Source organism: Aegilops tauschii, chromosome 7 (genome assembly GCF_002575655.3).
Source record: "Aegilops tauschii subsp. strangulata cultivar AL8/78 chromosome 7, Aet v6.0, whole genome shotgun sequence".
Classification (NCBI taxonomy): domain Eukaryota; kingdom Viridiplantae; phylum Streptophyta; class Magnoliopsida; order Poales; family Poaceae; genus Aegilops; species Aegilops tauschii.
In genome coordinates this window covers 195877153-195897318 of record NC_053041.3, presented here as the reverse complement: position 1 = coordinate 195897318, position 20166 = coordinate 195877153, and the positions used below count along the sequence as shown (strand labels likewise).

Sequence of the window (20166 nt, the reverse complement as noted above, 5' to 3'; positions counted from 1 at the left end):
GAGCCCAGTACTGTTGTGAGATCCTATGATCCTTTGAGCAAGGAGATTCATCTGAAATTAGTTTTCATACAAGAGAGAAGGTAAGGCACATGCAGAAATTTAGGATTTCAAATTTTGAATTGATATCATAGACAGTACCTGACGCTGGGCTCTCAGCAGTTCTACTAGGGGTTTGGCCAGTGGAGTAGGGGTAAAGTGTGGTACAGTTGGGCCTGTGTTTTCTGTGGCTGCTGATCTATCTGATTTATCAGGTATCACTATCTTTTCCAAATACCTAGTTTGTACTCCTTGAGGATCTGCACTTACCCTCTTCCTTTTGGACATCTATTACGAAAGAACAACATTTGACTAGAAACACATAGTATGACGACACATGGAATAGGTACAAAAAATGGATAGGTATGGCATATACTCATATATGATGCTAAAACTAAGCAGATGGTGTAACAAAGTAGAAGTAATGCAAGAGATCAGATGCAAAATATGTGCGACCAATACAACCTTGCCAAGTTAGAGCAAGCACCTTGATGGGTGAATAAGATAGGCCATCCTCCACCATGCCAAGTTTGTTAGCCAGTGGATTGTTCCGCAATATTCCTCTCGTGCGCCCATTCTCATATTCATTTTGATAATGTTCAATACCTGACATGCATGAAAACATAAAAACAAGTGAGATTATCTTTGTAATGCAGAAGTGATTCTAATCCAATATTGCCTCCCTGTAAACCCCTTTGTGCTATCTCTGCAATTCTTCTGAGAGATGCCATGAATGCTGTAATTTGGTGTGTGCATTAATATAATGTGGCCTACTACTCAAAATATGAGAGCTCCAGAAGTGATCATACTTCGCAGATGATAGCTTCAACATATAGTAAAGAAGAACAAGTCGACCTGACCTGACAGGTTCAAAATATACTAAGGGAGAACAACTCGACCTGACCAGTCGACCGCAAATGTTTCTGCTACTCTTCCCAACAAGGAACATACTTATTAAAGAAGAGAAGAGGATCATCTTAAAGAAGAGCAGAAGAGCAAGCAGATTGAAGATATTACAAGTCTTTCTATACAATGTCGGTTGCCCACCCATGATGAACCAGAGCGCACAGAGAAATACTATTCCTTCCGGTCTCTCCATATGTGGCTCACATGCATTTCGAAACTAAAGTAGGAACATTTAGCTGACCAATTAAACATCTCTCAGTTTTACTAATATCAGCAATAATATCATATTTGAATTTGTATAACTAAGCTTGTTTAGCTCGATGGGTGGAGAAGTGCTATTACGACATGAACCACGTAGGCTGGTCGTGGTCATCATAAAATGGGGAAACCGTAAGCATGATGAGTATAGTGTTGACCGTGGCAATGGGATGGCAGATCTGAAGCTGCAAACCGCGCAAAGGGTAGTTAGCAACCAATGTTTGCTTTGAAACAACAACTAAGATTTGGAATGGACAAGAAAGTACAGTCAACAAGTGACAAAGAAATGCAATTCTGCTGTCTCTCTATATGTCGCGACATGCATTTGGAAACTCAAGTGGGACCTTTAGCTAACCAATTAAATGTGTCTGTTAACTAATATCAGTATCATATCACAATCATATTTGAACAACTAAGCTTTGGAATTTTGAGTGTTGTGTTGTTTAGCTTGAAGGGTGGAGTAATGCTAGTACGACAGAAAGCACCTACGCAGATCATAGTAGAGTAGATAAAAAGGGAAAACCCTAAGCATCAAGAGTAAAATCAGGAAAGTGGAACTAGCTGGACCAGTGGGTGGCGCACATGCTTTTCGAAACGAATATAGGAACATTAGGTGACCGATTAAACGTTCTCTGTTTTAGTAATATGAGCATCATATCAGATTCGTATTTCAACACCTAAGCTTTGGAATTATGAGTGGCATGTTGTTTCGCTTGATGGGTTGAGGTCTTGAGGAGCAGTGCTAGCACGACATGTAGCACCTACGATGATGGTAGTGAATATAAAGGGGGGAAACCACAAGCTTTATGAGTATAGTGACCGTGCCATGGCTGATCTGAAGGTGCAAACCGGACAAAGCTACTTCGCAACCAATGTTTGCTTTCAACTAGCCACTACGATTTGGTACGGACAAGAAAAGTATAGCAAACAATTTACGATCTATTTTCTGGGTGAGATCAATTACTTAAGCACATATGGAAGAGTACCACCTCCCTTGCGACGTCGTGTAGGACCCTGATGATACGTTGAGGGTGCTGTGGGTGCGATGGTTGTCGGCGGCGGGGAAGAAGACTTTAGACGGCAGACGGCCGGGTCAGGGGATAAATCCTGTTGCCGTGGATGAGGCGGTCGTAGGAACGGCAATGGCAAGGTGGAAGATGGCGCCGATGAAGCAAGAGGACGCGATGAAAGGATCCTGGTCCGGCGCCGTGGATGAGAGACGTCCATCTCTTGCAGTGGACGACGGGGTAGGGGTAGCGGCTCCGGCAAGGTGGAGGATGGGCGGCGGACGGAGGAGGCTGGCCGCGGTGGGGAGGTTGTTGTGGCGCCGATAGTGTATGAATGGGGAAATGGAGGGGGAGGGGGATCTCAAACTTTGGGACGCGCTTGTCTGAAATGTGGGAAAGTTACGAACTTATCCCCCGTTTAAAATTTCGGACATCACATTGGTTGGGGATAGGACGGTAATCTCGCATCTCCCAAATATTTGCTGGTAGCGATTTCGGGCGAGGAGAGGGTGTTTTTCCGCCCACGGTTGGCGCCCATGGTGTATGAATGGGGCTGACAGGTAGGGCGTTTGTCTCACGTCTGAGGGAAGTTACACATCTGCCCCTATTTAAAATATTTGCCGACATCGATTTCGGACGAGGAGAGTTTGTTTTGCCGCCCACCGTGTATGAATGGGGAAATGGAGGGAGAGACACATGTCTTTCAGACGAGCTTGAATCAAATGTGTTTTGCCGCCCACGTTTGGCGCCCACCATGTCTGAATGGGCTCAGAGGCGGTCGTGTCACGTCTGATTGAAGTTACTAGTCTACCCCTATTGACAGCAGTGTAAATCCGGTCAATAAGGATGTCAAAGTGTTAGGGGTAGACAGTAATTTGCATCTCGCAAACACTTGCTTTGGGAAGCCCACAAATGATAGTGGGTGTTTAGCCGCTTCGTTCAAAACTTGGGAGAATTAGCATTCATGTTTGCCCTGGGCCCTGGCAACTAAATTCAAATCCAATTTGTATTCAATTACGAATATCCACTAATAATTCTATGTTTTGTTATTTATTTCTTCAAAACCACAATAAAGATTTATTCCACCTTTATATATGATTATGATTTAGAAATGTCGTGTTCTTCAAATTAGTAGGTTGGATACACTTTGAGTCAAACAGTTATTTCATCCAATACAATATGCTCACACGAAAAATAGTTCACCTTATGTCAATCATACAAGTACTGAGGATTACCTCGCCTAAAAAATTTGGATCATTACAACATGGACAACATAGCGGGTCTTACGACATAATCCATTCAAAGACATGACACGACATGCAAGTACAATAATCTATTGACAATTTCAACTGGTATCTAAAGAAGAACTAGGATTACCCTAGGCTTCAGATAGCAAAAACAACAGGACCTCCTCCGTCTTCAAATGCAACATTCTTACTTCCTCGAATTCTTGGGTTGCTTGCATAATGTGTGCAGCTAATTGCATAATTTCCAACCTCAAGATCAAGATTACCTCATTTATGGCAGCCACACCATCTCTTTCTGCCTCTAGTAGAGCCTCAAGAACTATAATATTTGTGCTCAGACTGCTCTCCAACGGTGTTGCCTCTGAACTGCTACCATCTGGTAACATGGATGGCGCACTGCTTCCACAAATAGATTCTGGGGTTGTACATTGTGTCCTAGTGTGAACGGCATCCTGAAAGGTTTCCGCTGGACATAAGTAAGAGATAGTTATAGCATGATCCAGGCAGTAAGCTTACATGGTAAACGACATACGAATTATTGCCGAGCATGGCAAGCTATATTTAAATGGTTCGAAGCAGCATCAGCCGAAAAGAAATTAAAATTGTAAGATGAAAATAGGGATGTAAGTGGCAAATTAACGACACCCGCCAGGCCCATCTAGTTATTTTTTGCTAGCTCCCTAGTTCATTTTCCTCAAAAAACAAAAACTCTTTTGAACTGTCATACCACTAGTGGACTTCAATCGGAATTAAACGGGACCTAGTTGACATCCCTAGTTGAAAGGGAGTGTACCACCACTATATTTAAGTTGCCAAGGGATCTAAGCAGTTCTAATAATCTGAGAAAGCAGTTAACAGTGTGGCCTCATATAAACTACGAAGACATTCTTGTGATGAAGTTCAGAGGAAAAGTTAAGGACTCAAATGAACTAGGCATGCATTTCTTTACGATAGTATAGCAGGCACTACTGACATATTGGCCAACTCAGGTATATCCTAACAAGTAACAAACAAGCATTCGAATCAAGCAATACAGCAAAGCATACAACTAAACTATTTGTAATTCTGTAGGATTATAGGTTGAGGGCACAAGCCAAGAAAGCAGCCCACACGCATTACATTTCACATGTACTAAAACACACTGGCTTACCATATGTTGTTGTGAAGCCTCGCTGCTGTTGCAATGTTCTTTGAAGATATCGTCAGCATCCCGTGGTTGCAAATCTAGTTGTTGTAGTTTATTCTGCACCCTCTATTTAGGTAAAATTAATTTTAATTGCATGCACTAGTTCGAATTGATGATCAATGGTTCATCTAAACTAATGAAAGAAGGGTGTGTGCTTACACTACAATATATCTGCTTCACTCTATTTTTATGCTTGTTCGAGGTGCCAACCCCAAAAGAACAAATATTTTGCTTGATGGGGTTGGCAGCTCCATAATTAATAGAAGCATCAAATTAATCATGCAACTTGGGAAGATCAAGAACACACAAAAAAGTAATGAATAGAGGCTCAGAGCAGTGATGTAATAGCTTGCATCAGAAAATGTAGCGTAAAACAAACAAAAAGTAGCGGAACCACATGCTAGTTTGCTGATGTGTAATTAAGCATAGAGAACATGAAGCAGTCTGATGGAACCAACAGGTGGCATCAGAACAACACCATTATCATAAATATAGCATGCAAGAAGTAAAATAGTAGGCAGTGATATCTAGTAAGTACAGTAATACTTAGGACAAAACTAAAGCATATTAACTATATGTGCACTGGTATGTAATTTAGCACATGTAACATGTTCACTGCGAGAAGTATGGCCCTACAGGTGCAAGCAGAATAACACGTCTCATGAAAAATTGAATGATGCCCTGAAGAAATTCAAAGGTGCGGTGCTTATGCTAAGAAAGTGAACGTAGGCGCCGGCCGTTGGATAATAGTACCTGATTCTCGGGGGCGTATGGGTATCGTTGTCATACTTGATAGCTAAGGATCATCGATGGTGCTCGTGTTGCGGTTGAATTTGGGTCGGTTGTCGCCGTCGCTGAAGCGGCTGCGGTGCTTCGGTTGCGGTGCCTGTCAACATACAAGAAAGCTCATCTGTGGTAAGTGAACAGTTGCACGATAAAGAAGAGAAAAACCGAACGAGTACAAATCGAAATAACCTGATGAGGCTATGGCGTCAGTAAAGCAGGGCCGGTGGAGTTGAATATGGCGTCCGTGGAGCGGATCCGGTGCCGTGGATGAAGGCTTCAGCGGGCGCGGTGTACAGTGCTTTCGGTGAGGCGGATCTGTTGCAGCGGACGAGGGCTTGTATGAATGGCCAGCGATGGGGCGGACGAGGGACTCAGTCAAGGGCCTACACTGTGGTGGACGAGGGCGCCGGTTAAGCAGATCTGGTGCGGTGGACCATGATGGCGGTCAAGGAGATCTAGAGCGGTGGACAGGCCAGTCGCTGGAGCGGCTCCGGTGAAGTGGTGAGTTGGCAGTTGGGGGTTCCAAGGTGCAGAAGGTAGATCCGGCGGGGTGTGAGGTCCACCGCTGCGGTGGAGGACTAGATTCGGCGGCTTGTCATGGTTGGGGGGTCAGGGAGGGGAAGGGGAGGGGCTCTAGGGAAGAATGTTGGGGGCAAAGAGGGGAAAACAATGGTGTTACCAAAGTAGCCCTTTTCCGTTCATGTGGTAGGGGTAAAATAGGAATATCGCAGGGCTAAACTTCTGGGTGCGAGATATTTCGATGTGAGCAAGAAGTTTGAAAGCTTTTGGCACCTAAAATTATAAGTGTTCTGATCTTGTACGACCGACTACGATATCATGGCCGAGAATTTATTTTTTTGCACGCAGAAAAGTGCAAGTTTTGAAAATCAATGTCTCCAACTCGAAACTTAGATTGTCCATTCAATTCAAATATGGATCATTGAGCTAGTACAATCAAATACCATCATACGGTCCAATTCAAATGAAATTCCAAGTGTGTTTATCCTAAATATGACGAAAAAAGCAAAAAATGTGTATGTGTATGAATAAAGTGGATGATTATAAAGTTTGAACATGCCCGTATGTGTATATCTCTAGGTTTGATATATGAATTTGAAATCACGAAATCCCGGCTTAAAAAATGTACCTCCGTTTAAATGAATTACAAAAGCTAATGATGGAGTCGAATTCCAAAATTCCAATCTTAGGTTTGTAATTCTGGTACATCAAGGTATATCACGCATGTTCAAAAGTATCGTTATCTCGTAGTCCAAACTGTGAAACAAATTGATCAACCATGAGTGCACACACTATTGACCATATATATCTCAATTACGCTAAAGTCCCTCAAATATAGACACCTCACTCATTATCTGAAGCCAACCCCCCCCCCCCACACACACACCCCCAGCGCCCTCCACCCACCCCCCACACACGCGTCGTTCTCTCCCCCAGACACGAACACACTAGCACATTAACACCCCCCCTCTTCTAAAGTCCGGACCCCAATATAGGTCTCTTATCACTTTGTCTCTCGGGCATGCACACATCTCTTCCCCCACTCTCTAGATCTCCCGGCATCTCTCTTTCCCAAGCACACGCACAATGTAGAGTGTATCTTTCCATACACACAAAACGTCGCCCCCAAACGTCTATCTCCTTAGTTATGTGGTTCTCGCACACTCACCTCACACACCACCCCCAATGCAAACAAGCACACTTTGTCTCCTTGTGCACCACTCTACTCTTTCTATCTCTCCCACATGCGGACCCGCCCCAGCTCCTTCCCTGTATACATATATGCCGTGACTCTTTCCATAGCTCCCTAATGTATCATCGTTCTCAATCTCGCACGTTGTTGTCTACACCATCTATTCTAGATCTCTCATGGAGTCCCTATCACACACATGATGACTCTCTTCCCTTGCGTCTCCATACATAGGCCAATTTCGAACAACATCAACATTGTCTCCCTATCTATACACCACTTATGGACACAACTGACCCCTCTCCCCCCTCTTTTCCTCTCTCTCTCTCTCTCCGTCGCTAGCTCTCTCTCCTGTGGCACCCCGATCCGCACAGAGCAGGGGCCTTCGCACGTCAGCCCAAGATAACACCTGGCGCACGACATGTCCATGATACCGCATTCCAGGTGCAATAATATTCATCAAATACATGTGTATGAGATTACATCATTGATGAATACAATTATCTGGCATAGCCCTACGGCTATTTTAATGGCAGCGGAAGTCTTGGTTTGGCAGCATAACAACTCTGGCTGGGTTCCACAACTCACAGGACTGGCAAGATTACGACCTAGCACGACGGAACAAGCGAACAAGTTGGGTACGACCTACAAAACTGGCATGACATGCCAGGTCAATACATTGAATGTACTTGCAAGACAACCAAATACATAGCATCCAAACAAAAAGATGACAAAGCAAGAACCAAGCGTCTGCAATAACCTATCTCATGGCAGAAACTAAGCATGGCATGATATTAACTGGAGACATGGATCAAATAATCATGAACAACATCATGGCATCTACTAGCATGGCAATAGCATGGCATATCAAGCTTAGTTCTAACATGGCAATGGCAAAACATAGCACAACATTTCAATCATAACATGACGTAATCTAAACATAGCATAAATTCAATCAAGACATGGCATGCCGTCATGAAACTATGCTGAAAATAAACTACCAATCATATCCAATGCAAACATAACATGTTAATCTTATGCAAACATCTCATGTTCTACCATGGTTCTTTAAATGCAAATAACAACTTACTACTCATGCAATGCAACCATACTTGCGCACTGAGTCCCTCGGACTCTCTTACCAACGGGTTACCTCGTAACCAAGCGATGACCATTCACGGATCGCAAACGGAGCCATACTTGGTTCAATACTCACCGAGACCTCGTCTCGTGATCATATCAACACACCACCGTGATTACTCACGACTATCTTATAGTCCAAGTCATCACATTCTTTTATTTCACATTATTCACCAACTTAGTTATTTCGGGTTTATCCTCCATTTCGACCAAGACCTGATAGTGTGACCTGTTACCAACTTGTTCCCATGACCGTGGACGCGGATATCAATAGATTTAGCACACACACTCTGCAGAGGTAGCACACTTTACCCACACCACGGAACCCTTGGCCTCACACTCCCATACGTGTGGACCAACGGCGTTCCGACAAAACCGACCTACCGCCATGATACTCTCCTGGCCACTCCGACCAACACCCCCTTGGGGTTCAGTCCTGGGTGGCCCCGTGCCTACCAAAGACACCAACGGCCACCGTCGTGGCAAAAGAAAAACGGTTCAAAACGGGGACAAAGCGCGCAAAACAACTCGGGCTCACAAGGTTCATGTCCGCCTACCTGATCAGGGTATCGCGTGCCCATAACCTTCCCTCGTTGGAGGCACCGGCGAGAGGCATGACAATAGACCCAGCTAGGACCTCCCATAAAGGTAAATGCGGTTGCACTGGAGAAAGCTCGATTTGGTGGCACTATGACTCGATCCCATCGATGACGGAGGAGGTTTGTTATTAAGTCATTTTATTAACTTCTCCATCATCAAGTAACATGCAAGCATTTTAACATGAATGCAACAACTAACATGCCACATACAGATGCAGTAACAAAACATCAAGCTTTTCAAGTGAACAATGATAGCATGCGAAACATGGCAATACCAAGTACTCATAATACCACTAGTTGCAACAGAATCATCATAACATCGATATTACTAACACTAAACTAGACAGCGGCATGATATTATCAGTAACAACATCCAGCTAGCATTTCAACTTATTTCATGAAAACACAAGCATGCAAGGCACATAACAAAAACATATAGCACGACGAAAATAACAGCCGACGGAACAGACAAGAAACTACTGCAACTAAACACACACACGGTGCAAGCAAAGTCAACATGCAAATTCGGGGCTCATGATAAGAGGTTGGCTTGCCTGGGGGTCAAGAAATACTCCGGGAAAAAGTGTGGAACGATCGCGGAAAGATTTGCCGGAAATAGTTCTCTCTCTGAGGGGGTTGTTTACGTGCAGGGACAAAGTCGTCATTTTCACTGTGTGAAAACATTATGAAAATGACACCAACGGAAAGAGTTCGACGAACAGAGAACATGAGCATTGGAATCACCTCAATCGGAGTTACGAGTGCAAAGTTGTGGCCGTTCACTTTTTAGGCAGAAAAGTGGCTTAAATAGTGAACGTTCACAATTTAACCTTTTCGGCGGGCGGGGCTGAAAAACAGAAAGCGCCTTTCTGAGAATACGCCTTTAGAGAAGCGAAAATGTATCTCCATCCAAAGGAACAAAAGAATACGCTTTCTGACCTGGGAAATGTACTGACGGGGAAATACGTTTTTAGTGCAGGGAAATGGCTTCGCAACGGGGCACCACCACTTATCCACGTTGGAAGGACCGGGTCAACGTGGCAGCGGCGGGACCGGGCGCCTGGGTCACTTCCAGGTGGGGTCGGGGAAAAAGCGCGGGCCCGCCTAGCCAGGTCAACTCCTCCTCCTTCCTCCCGCTCGGGGCGCGATGAGCCGAGGCAGGGGATCGCCCCGACGGCGATCGCCGGAGACTCCGGCCACCATAGGGGGGCGTGCGGCCTACCCACGTGATCAGGGCGGAGAGGCGCATCGGTTGGGGGTGGTTGCTACCGCCGACGAGCCCTGTAGCGGCCATAGTCGAGCTCGCAGCGAGGAGGGGATTCGGGCGGCGGTGGATATGGAACTACGGTGGGGGAGGGGAGAGGCTGAGGCTATAGGGAGACTTGCTGGACTCTGGGGGTTACAGTGGTGGTGAGGGAACGAAGAGAGGGGCACGGCAGCGCCAGGATCGAGCAGAGCTCGAGGCGGCGGCCATGGCGGCGGTGTGGGTCGGGGAGAGGCTTAGGGCTCGGGGAGAGGCTCTGGGAGGGGTTGAGGACTGTGAGGAAGCTCGAGGGCGGCTTATATAGCCACGAGGAGAGCTCAAGAAGGAGAGGGGCGAGGTGGCATGCGGACGACTACATGTCGGTGCTCTGGCGACGAGCACATGCAGCCAAGACTCACGGGAAGGGACGGGAAGGCGACGAGGAGGATGCGGACGGCGTGCAGGTGGTCACGGAGTCGAGCTGTGCTCGGAGACGAGAGGGAGAAGAGGACAGGAGCGAGGAAACGACGATGCACACGGGCAGGAACTGTGCGGCGACGATGACGACACACTGAGGAAGAAAACGAAGGGGAAGAGGAGTCCAGCAAGAAGAAAACATCGAGGCTGAGCTGTGTGACACGCTTGGACAAGCCAGAACCGGCCGGAGCAGGGCTGCCGACGAGAACAGTGGCTTGACCACCGATTTGGCTGGCAATGCCCGTGGTCACCAAGGACAACACGCGCTCTGGCCATCTACTTCATGCCAAACCTTGTCAGCAGTGGAGTACTTCCAGGGCTCATTAAAAATGAGGTGATGGCACGAGCAGAAGTGTAGTGAGCAGAGGGAAACAAGCTCGACAAGTTTGTTGTTGCAACTTGGCCACATCTTGGTGATCAAACTAGTGGGATTAAGGACTAAACGTGATGTCTGGGAGGTTTAGGGTAGCAAGGATTACGGTCCTAGGAAGTTGGAGGGGATTTGGGAAAGGATTTAGCATAGTTGCTTTGCAACTGCTAAAATTGGTCCAGAAAACAAATGAGGAAGGTGCACTCATTAGGAGTGTTGGATAGGGCTGCCACTTGGCAAATCTTGATGATTTGATCATAGGTAGATGCTGCAAAAATATCATACCAAATGGACTTGCCAAAATGGTACTTCCTTCACAGCTATCATTCCTGCCCAAAAATTTCAGAAAAATCCTCAGGGTAAATGGCTAACTGAAATGAGCCAAAGTTTTGTGGAGATGGATCATATGGATGGGAGAAGGCCTGGGAATATTTTCAGCCATAATGGAGCAAGATAAAATATACTTGCTTCACAAACTGAAAATTTTGACAGAAACCAAGAATTGCTCCTGTGCTCACATAGTTCAGTGAAATGAACTGAATTTAGGTGGAGGCTAATGATTAGGATATATGAGAAGATGGCAAAGTTTCATCCCATTTGGAAACTCTATGAAGGTACTTCCTTCACCAAGTTGCAATCTGGTCAGAAACTTTGAAAAATTGCACAGGGAGCTAAGATGAAGGGTTTGAGCTCATCTTTGGCCTCCATGGGTTATTTAACAATTTTAATCACCCTGCCAATTTGCAGCTCAATTGGAATTAGGAATAAAGCACTTCCTTTGCAAAATTTCAGAGAAGGCAGAAACTTGCATTGGATCATGTGCCAAATTTTTGAACTGAGGAACATGAGATAAGAATGGAACTAGTGATTATATAGCAAGGGCAAGATCCACAATTTATGTGGGAATTTTATCTGCTATAAAAATAGTAGTTCCTTTGGAAAATGGCAGAAATGCAATATTGGCTTAAAATAGGAAAAGTCAATTTTTCCTTATTTAAATGTGGCCAATGTTTTTGCCAGAGCTAGGATTAGACATAAATATCATCTCCAAAAAATTTCATGAATTTAGGAGATGACTAGCTATGCCTTTGGATTTTATTCCTCAGAAAGACAAGAAAAGGAATATATCCCAAATGAAAAATATTGCATAAGACTTAGCAATATTTTTGCATATCCAAGGATTAGAAGTATAGGAGGGTCTCTATGAACAGATGGGATGGTCAACAGATCAAGGAAAATGATGACTCCTTTGTAATAAAAAAAGGCCACATTCAAATTCCAAAAATTTGGAATTAGGGTTTGAGACGGTTTGGGATGATGCAAATGAGGTCTGGCCCACTGACAAAGACATGAGCAAGGTTTTGAAAGGTTGGAAATGGCAAGAATTCTCAGAGTCATCAAGCAAACTCAGGAGAAAGATTTTGAAAATGATTGCCAGGAAGGAATAACAGCACAAAATTGATAACCCAATTTTGGGGCTGTTACATCTCTCTCTCTCCCTCCCTCACTCTCTCTCCCTCCCTCTCTCACTCTCACACCCCTCTCCCACACACACTCGATGTCTCTTCCAAATAGTCTGCTCCCCGCCCGCACCCATGCTATCCCACTACTACACATGCCTTTGTCTCTCTTTGACACACATATCACACCATTCCCCCTTCCCTTATACTAGGTTTACATCATTAGTGGTCTCTCTACTCCACATACACACACTCCCTCTCACACACAAACGCGCACACAAACACACACAGACACGCACAAACACCTATCTATCTGGATCCTTCTTTTAAGACACACACCCTTGCATATTCTCTCCGGCTCTAGGTATGTATATATCCCCCCTCTCTAGCTCAGATGCACACCAAAATTCTCCATCTCTCTAACTCAGACATCTCTCCCCATGTCCGCATGTGTATCTCACGCACTCACTCTCTGATTATGTCTATGTGTCTCCACGTTACACAACACAAAGCCCCATGTACATGTCTCTCTCTATCCTCCCCACACATAGACACAAAGAATCTCTTATCATTGCCTCAGTCTCTAGACATATCACACACGCACACTGTCTCTCTCTCTCTCTCTCTCTCGCAAACAGGCTCAACAAGGGTTTCCCCGTGAATAACTTACCATCTATTCATCAACAGTTGGGGCAGTATGGCGAACACGAGACGTGAAAAAGAATAAATCTAGACGTGCGTAGACCACCTAGTATGACTACTAGGACTAGAGCAAGTTGGAAGTGCGCCGTCGTCACCCCCTCCTTGTCGGCGACGGGAAAACCTTTGTTTTACATAGACGAGAAGTCATTGTGCTAAGGCCCCACATGCTGAGCCGTTGAATAGAGTGTAGATCCTAGTTTACGGAAACAAGTATCGATAATACGTTTGTATCTCCATACTTATATTTCTTCTCTTATAAAAAACCGAGTTGGTGATGATGGTATGCGTGCCATCTTGCAATAGACCGTCCGATCTATATCTGACGGATGGAAATTAAACTAAAAGATACCCGCACCTCTCTCCACATTTGCAGGCAAGGCCTTCCCTCATTCATCCTTATCTCCAACAACCTCATTGTTGAGAAATTAAAAAAGGAAGCCTCTGGAACAAACTGGCCTGGTGGCCGCTGCCGGCGTCGTCAATCCCCTTGCCTCCGCTCAGTCCGACCACTAATCACCACCACGCCCATCTCCTCTTCACCTTATCTCCTCTTTCTCGAGATATCATTAGTTTTTAGACATGGGATTACTCCCGCATGGGTCGATCACAACAAGTGTTTTATAAAAAATGCATCTTGATGTTCCGTGCAATGCATGGACATCTTGCTAGTACTCCTATAGAAGACTAAGTTGGTGATGATGGTCTGTCTGCCATCCGTCATTTCTGACCATTAGATCTACATCTAACGACTGTGAGGTAAGTTTTTGCCTTTTCTCACCAACATCCCACTTCTCTACCAATTTACAGAAAAACCCATAATTAGTATCTTAAAACCAACCACACCCCTGTCTCACCTCACCAAAACAGCCCAAGAAATATTTTCTGATTGAAACATAATATATCTCTAGTGATATATGTATATCAAAATTAGAGTGTTTTGTATCAAGTTTGTGAATAAGTATTATTCTAATTATGATCCGTTGCAACACATGTGAAAATTTCTAGTATTTCTAACCATGCAAAAAATGCTAGTATTTCCATAGTTTCGAGTTTTCCATCAAGATATTAGTCACTCATGGTTGATATTTACTTTCAATCACGTACACATAGGCACTATGTAACTAGCCTTGCTTATTGGCTTCCAAAGCTTAACTTTCACTCCTACTTACAATATGTAGAGTATTTAACAAACAACTACCACTTTCAACCAGCCCTAGGAAGAAACTATTGTACAAAAAATAGCAAAAACATACCCAAAATTTCTTAATCCATGCCAACAACTACTACCTAGTGCCGATTAGGTTCGTTTAAACCCGTTTATGAAAGGGTTGGCCCACACGTCCGTGCTGACGAGGCAACTTAAACCAACACATTTTGTTTGACCGTTGACACAAGGGACCCACATCTGACCTTCTATCCTGTTATATTCCCCCTCAAATCATTATTTTTCCTGAACATTACTTCAAACAGTACTGATGCGTGTTCGTCCGTGGCTCCGGTGATGAGCGAGTTGGCCGCCGCTCCGCCGGACGGGCCGGGCGCCGCGCTGGCCTCCGCACGGGTTGGCGGGCTGGCTCGAGCATGACTCACGCGCAAGCAAGCCGCCGCGCTGGCCTTCGCTCGAGCCAGATGGCTGGCCTTAGCGCGACGCGCGCGAGCAAGCCGCCGCGCCGCCGTGCCAATCTAGCTAGCAAACCTTGCAGACAAGCAGCTGGACGGAGCTGTCTTGGCTAGCTAGCGGCCGTGAGCGCCGGTCGGAGCTGGCATCCGGGCTGCCGCAAGATGGGCTCCGCACCACCGGCGGTTTTGACCTCGCCTTCTGCCGGCGGCAGTAGCTGTGTCCTATGGCCGAGGATGACTAGGTCGACGGGCCGGAGGTAGGAGGTCACTCGGGGATTTTTGTGCAGACTGACATGTAGGTCCCATAAGTCATAACGCCTAACTTTCCAGTCGAATAGAAGGCATTGACTTAAGGGGCGACATGGGTTGAAACATGCCTATAACGGCACGTTGTAGAGTAGTCGTTTCTTGGTAGGGCTGGTTGGTAAGGGCATGTACAATGGCTGATAAGGTAGTCTTATCTTAAGTCTGCCACGTATGCAAGTGGTAGTAGTTTCTTAGCATTATTAGTGGTTTCTTGGCATTATTAGTGGTTTCTTGTAAGGAATAATGTACTACTAGCGACAAAAGGCGATTCTAGGTTGCGTTGTACTCCAACAAGTACTACTAGTGGTCGCGGGAGTGTATACCTTGTTTTGTGGGTTCGATCCCGGCCGAACGCACGGCGGCCTTTTTTTAAATAGTACTCCACAAAACGAGGTAGTTTGAGTTTTGAAGTCGAACGGACGTGTCGCACCACAATCTGGGTGCACTCGATAGCCCAGCCACGTGAACGGGTTTTCCTTCCCATCATCTCGTGGCTCGCGTGCTCGCCCTAGCCGCACCTCGCTTGCAGCTTCCTCATCAGCTAGTACTAGCATATTTAAACTAGCGCCTCCCAATTAAGCCCGAGGAGCCGGAAAAGCCTGGCGCGACATTGGGAACTATGCAATATGGCTTTGTACGTAAAGTTCTAGTACTCTACTACTCTGTAGCTTGTGGCGTTGCACGCATGGACTTCACTCCATTATCGGCTCTATAAAAGAAATTCCTCTTGACGTGATTTTTTTGTTTTGAAACAGAGGTAAAAGCTTTGCCTCATCTCATTCATAAATAAGGAACTACTAACAAAGTTCGACGAGATCTATTACACCTCCACAAATGGAAGTGAAAAGCCTAGTCTCATTGTATCAAATAACTCAAATATTCTGCCCCCGCAGTAACCGTCACTGATAAACAGGCTGCTAGTGTGTGCGTGAGAGGAGCAGCTGAGTAGGCCAGATACGCGCTTGAATAGAGCATCGAGAGTACCCACTACGCAGGTGTACTTTCCCTGCATTGATAGTACAATGATGGTTCTAGAGAATAGTACTACCCTCCACTTCCAACTGTAGCTCCTTGGCCCTGAGATTCAAGAGTTCAAAACTGGTGCACTATACTAGAAGTACAGTACATCGCACTACTAGTTGAGAAAGTAGTACTAGTACTGCTACAGTACGAGTACGTAGTAAATAATAGCCTCGCCCCTTCGCTAAGGAACGATCGAGGAGCTACAGTTGGAAGGGACAAGGCCCTGCAGTTAGTACGCTCTTATATCCTCCTCGCCAGTTCCCCTCCCCCCCGAATAGAAGGCAGTTCATCACTGCTCCCATGGATTCGCCAGGCGGTTCTCCTCCTCGTCGGGGCTGGGAGACCTTGGACGACGATCCTCTGGGAGAAATCGCACGCCACTCCTACATCCTCACTGCCGCAAGACTCGGTGCTTCCTGCACCAACTTTTTCAAGACGGTGCTTAAACAGGCTTGGGAAAAGGCCATGCTTGTTGGTCTTCCATGCGTCCTCGAGGAGAAGGTTCTTCTATGGGACAATCCTTCAAATAGTCCACCACTCCATGGTCATGGTTGCACGTTGACTCCGCTAGAGTTGCCGACGTTGAGAGGTAGACGGATTTTGTCCGATGAGCAGGTCAGTCATGGAGTTTGATCATGTAGTACTTAGTTATTCCATTTCCATCCCGTAATTTCTCCGCTACCCACCGTCTTATATATAGGTATGGGTCAGTGCCAACGAAGATTGGCTTGCATACCTCCGGCCGGATACCACCATCATTTTGCACAACATCCATAGCAGTGTGGCCGTTCCCGTAGACCCCTTCTCCACCATTGGGGTCGGCCTTCCGGACAGGCTTGGCTTGAATATGTATGATGATGCCAACATGAGATTGAAGAATATAGCAATTGCGGACCCGCCGACAAAGCGACGTGGCTACAACGATTACTATCTCATCACGGTGTTCAACATAAGGATTGCCATCAATACAAGAGACAGTAAGGACAGACAGGGCAGAGGCTAGCGCATGTTGGCCGCGACAGATTTGTACCCCTACACGTTCGAAGACGCCGTGTTCCATCTAGGCCGCATCTTCGTGGTGACAAGCCAGGGGACTTGTTTCATCTGGTTGCCATCCTACGGTACGGGAGATTACAAACAGAATGAACAAACCATCATTTGCATCTCTAACGGTACTCCATTATTTTGCAGGGACGAGTCATTCCCCGATCAAAATAAGATTGCCGATCCTGGATGTGCATTTGCATCCGCGATTCGGTCTAACCTGGAACCTTGTAGCTGACTTTGGCATATTGGGATCAACTATCTTAGCAGTCATTACACATGGTACCACTGATGTGCAACATGGTCACACAATCTACCACGATCGGACCATCACCATCTACCCAGGTATTCCATTTAGTATTATATTTTTTAACCCTCTCGCCTTCTCTTTCATTGTTGTACTACTTACTAGTACTAGTAGGAGTACTCTTTACCTTGGAGGACACGTATAGCTAAGCTAGGCCCTTGAAGACTTGAACCCACTAGCTGCCACCATTTTTTCCCATGTCTTACTATCTCATCCATGTAGCCAAGAGTGGCTATATATAATAAGCCGGTTATTTACTTCCTCTATACCGGAGTAGTACTATTTGCTACACAGTATTACTGGCCGCCATATTTGAGCACAACATTATTATGCATGGACCTTGACTGTGTACGTCACCATGTGTCCAGATCTGAGATGCACGTGTACCAGATGAATGGCGCCAAGTTCGACCCCCGTGATGCTACGTGGGTGCCAAGGCGCACTCTTGGAGAGTACTCGTTTTTCATTGGGGACAACTACACCATTGTGAAGCGGATGCCACCTTCCGTGCACGACACTGAAGGCCTGCCGTTCATGAAGCATGGTTGTGTCTTCAGTGCGCACCGCCGGATGAACGACATGCTGGGACACACTATCCCTGAATTATGTCGCTTCAGCTTGGATGAGTCTCCATCGTGTGGAACCGGACTAGAAAGCTGTGACAATGATTCCCATTTCCCACCGCTATGGATCGTGCCATCCATGAAGAACACCTGGGACTGGAACCTAGAGGAGGACATGTAGACCATCTATAACGTGTAAGTGGGGTATGGTAAATTGTGAACGGTAGCGCTGTGAATATATGTAGACTAGTCGTGCACAAATTTATCACATGAATTGGAGATGAACTTCTGTGGCATACCGGCATTTGTCCTTCAGAAGTTATTACTAGTAAATGTGTTATGTGTACGTGCAACTTGTGTGGTTGTTGCACGGGCTCCAACATGCTCTTTGAGAAAAAAAAGGTGGCACAGCTTTGGATATAGGCGACGTGGCGGCATCATACAGTAGCATCATTCGCTATAGTTGTAGCATACTCCTACTAGGACGACAACTCCTATAAAACCTTGCGCTTGGCTCTTTGCCTCTTCGGGAGGTTCAACAGTTCGTACTCGTGTGAACCTTGCATTTGGCTTTTCGCCTCTTCGGAAGGTCCAACAATGATGATACTACAGTACAATATGCTTCTTGCAATCTGAGACCGATTGAACTGCTGCACGTCCACCGCGAGGGCGAGGGCGAGCGAGAGGGAGAGGGCGCTGTAGTAAAAACCCTCTCCTCGTCCTGCGAGCCACCGCGCGCGTGGGCGAGGGAGATGTGTAGTAAGGAAGCTTCTCCTCGTTCGGCGAGTTGACGGGACACATCAAAGCAGTACTAGTACTAGTCCATACTGTGTCCTTTCTGGTTAATATGGCTTAATTTGAAACGAGAAGAATACACTGGCGGTCAACGTATGTAACAATACTCTCTTTACGGTCACTATATATAGTTTTGCTGTGATTATACGATCACTAGCTCGTCATAGAGCACCGTATTGCACCCTACTGACCGGCCACGTAGTCGACGTGGCACTTTGTTGACTGGTTAAATTGTCACCTGGTTTCTGGGTCCCACCTGTCAGTTGGCAGAGCAAAGAAATCAGTTAAACAAAACTTTACGCAGGTGCGATAGGGGTCCAACCCTTGCGCGCAAACCACCCTGGCTGTGTATGTGAGTGCATGCACGTGTACTCCCTCGGTCTTCCAACAAAGAGTGTACATCGGCTAAAAAACAAAGAGTGTACATCTACACTTCCAATGCATTTAGCCTTTAATCTAAATCGATATTGATTGACTAATGCACCAACTTGTGCTCTAGCTATAGGCTACATGTCTATCCTTAATTACAGCATGCAACAACCTTCATTTAATCTTCTTCTCTCAATGGTTGCATGCACACATAAGTATGCTACTTTTGGGCATTAATTATGCCCTGGTCAGTGTGTAAATCTCTAGATGTACAGTCTTTCACAGACGTAGGGAGTAGGTTGAGCACTTGAGTGTGAGCGTATGTGTTGCGTCGTGTGTTGTGTGCCGCATGGGTGCGTGAGTGTTGCTTGCGTCCATGTGTACGTGTGAGTGTTGCATGTTGCATGCATGCATGCATGAGGCTTTTACTCCCTCCCATTGACATGTTCATATTTCAAGCTTCCTCTGTTCCCTCCATATGGTGATACTCCCTCTGTTCCCAAATACGGAGTAAAAGCCTCCCTGTGTTCCCAAATACGGAGTAAAAGCCTCCCTGTGTTCCCAAATACGGAGTATTTGTCTTTCTAGAGATTTCAACAAGTGACTACGTACGGAGAAAAATGAGTGAATCTACACTCTAAAATATGTCTACATACATCCGTATGTTGTATTCCATTTGAATGTTTAAAAAGACTATATTTAGGGACGGAGGGAGTAGCAAATAAACATTAAGTTCCCTTGTTTTTCCCTCCTTGGTCACGGTGCACAACCAAAGATGACTTATTCACCTGGATGGAGGGAGTAGATGGTCAAAGTTTGACACAAAATTAATGCATTGGTAAACATAATTTTTTGAGGAAAACGAGTGCATTAATTGAGTGTTTTTGCAAACTACAAAAATTATTCCACCACTCACCATCTACCTTGGTTGATGAGATTTTTGAATTGAGCCCTATAAACCGGAAAGGAGGTAGTACTAGTACTCCTGCATTATTGGCGCTGGGTGCCTTGGCC

General features: G+C 45.6%; 1 protein-coding gene across 1 annotated transcript in view; it reads right to left on the bottom strand.

Annotated features, from left to right (window-relative positions):
* The window catches only part of LOC109739595 (uncharacterized), a 31235-nt gene extending 21068 nt beyond the window's left edge, over positions 1–10167 (bottom strand). The window contains exon 1 of the mRNA XM_073503942.1: positions 10096–10167. Within this exon, the coding sequence (XP_073360043.1) occupies positions 10096–10167 (72 nt within the window). The remainder of the gene's footprint in view (positions 1–10095) is intronic.
* Positions 10168–20166: the final 9999 nt, after the last annotated feature.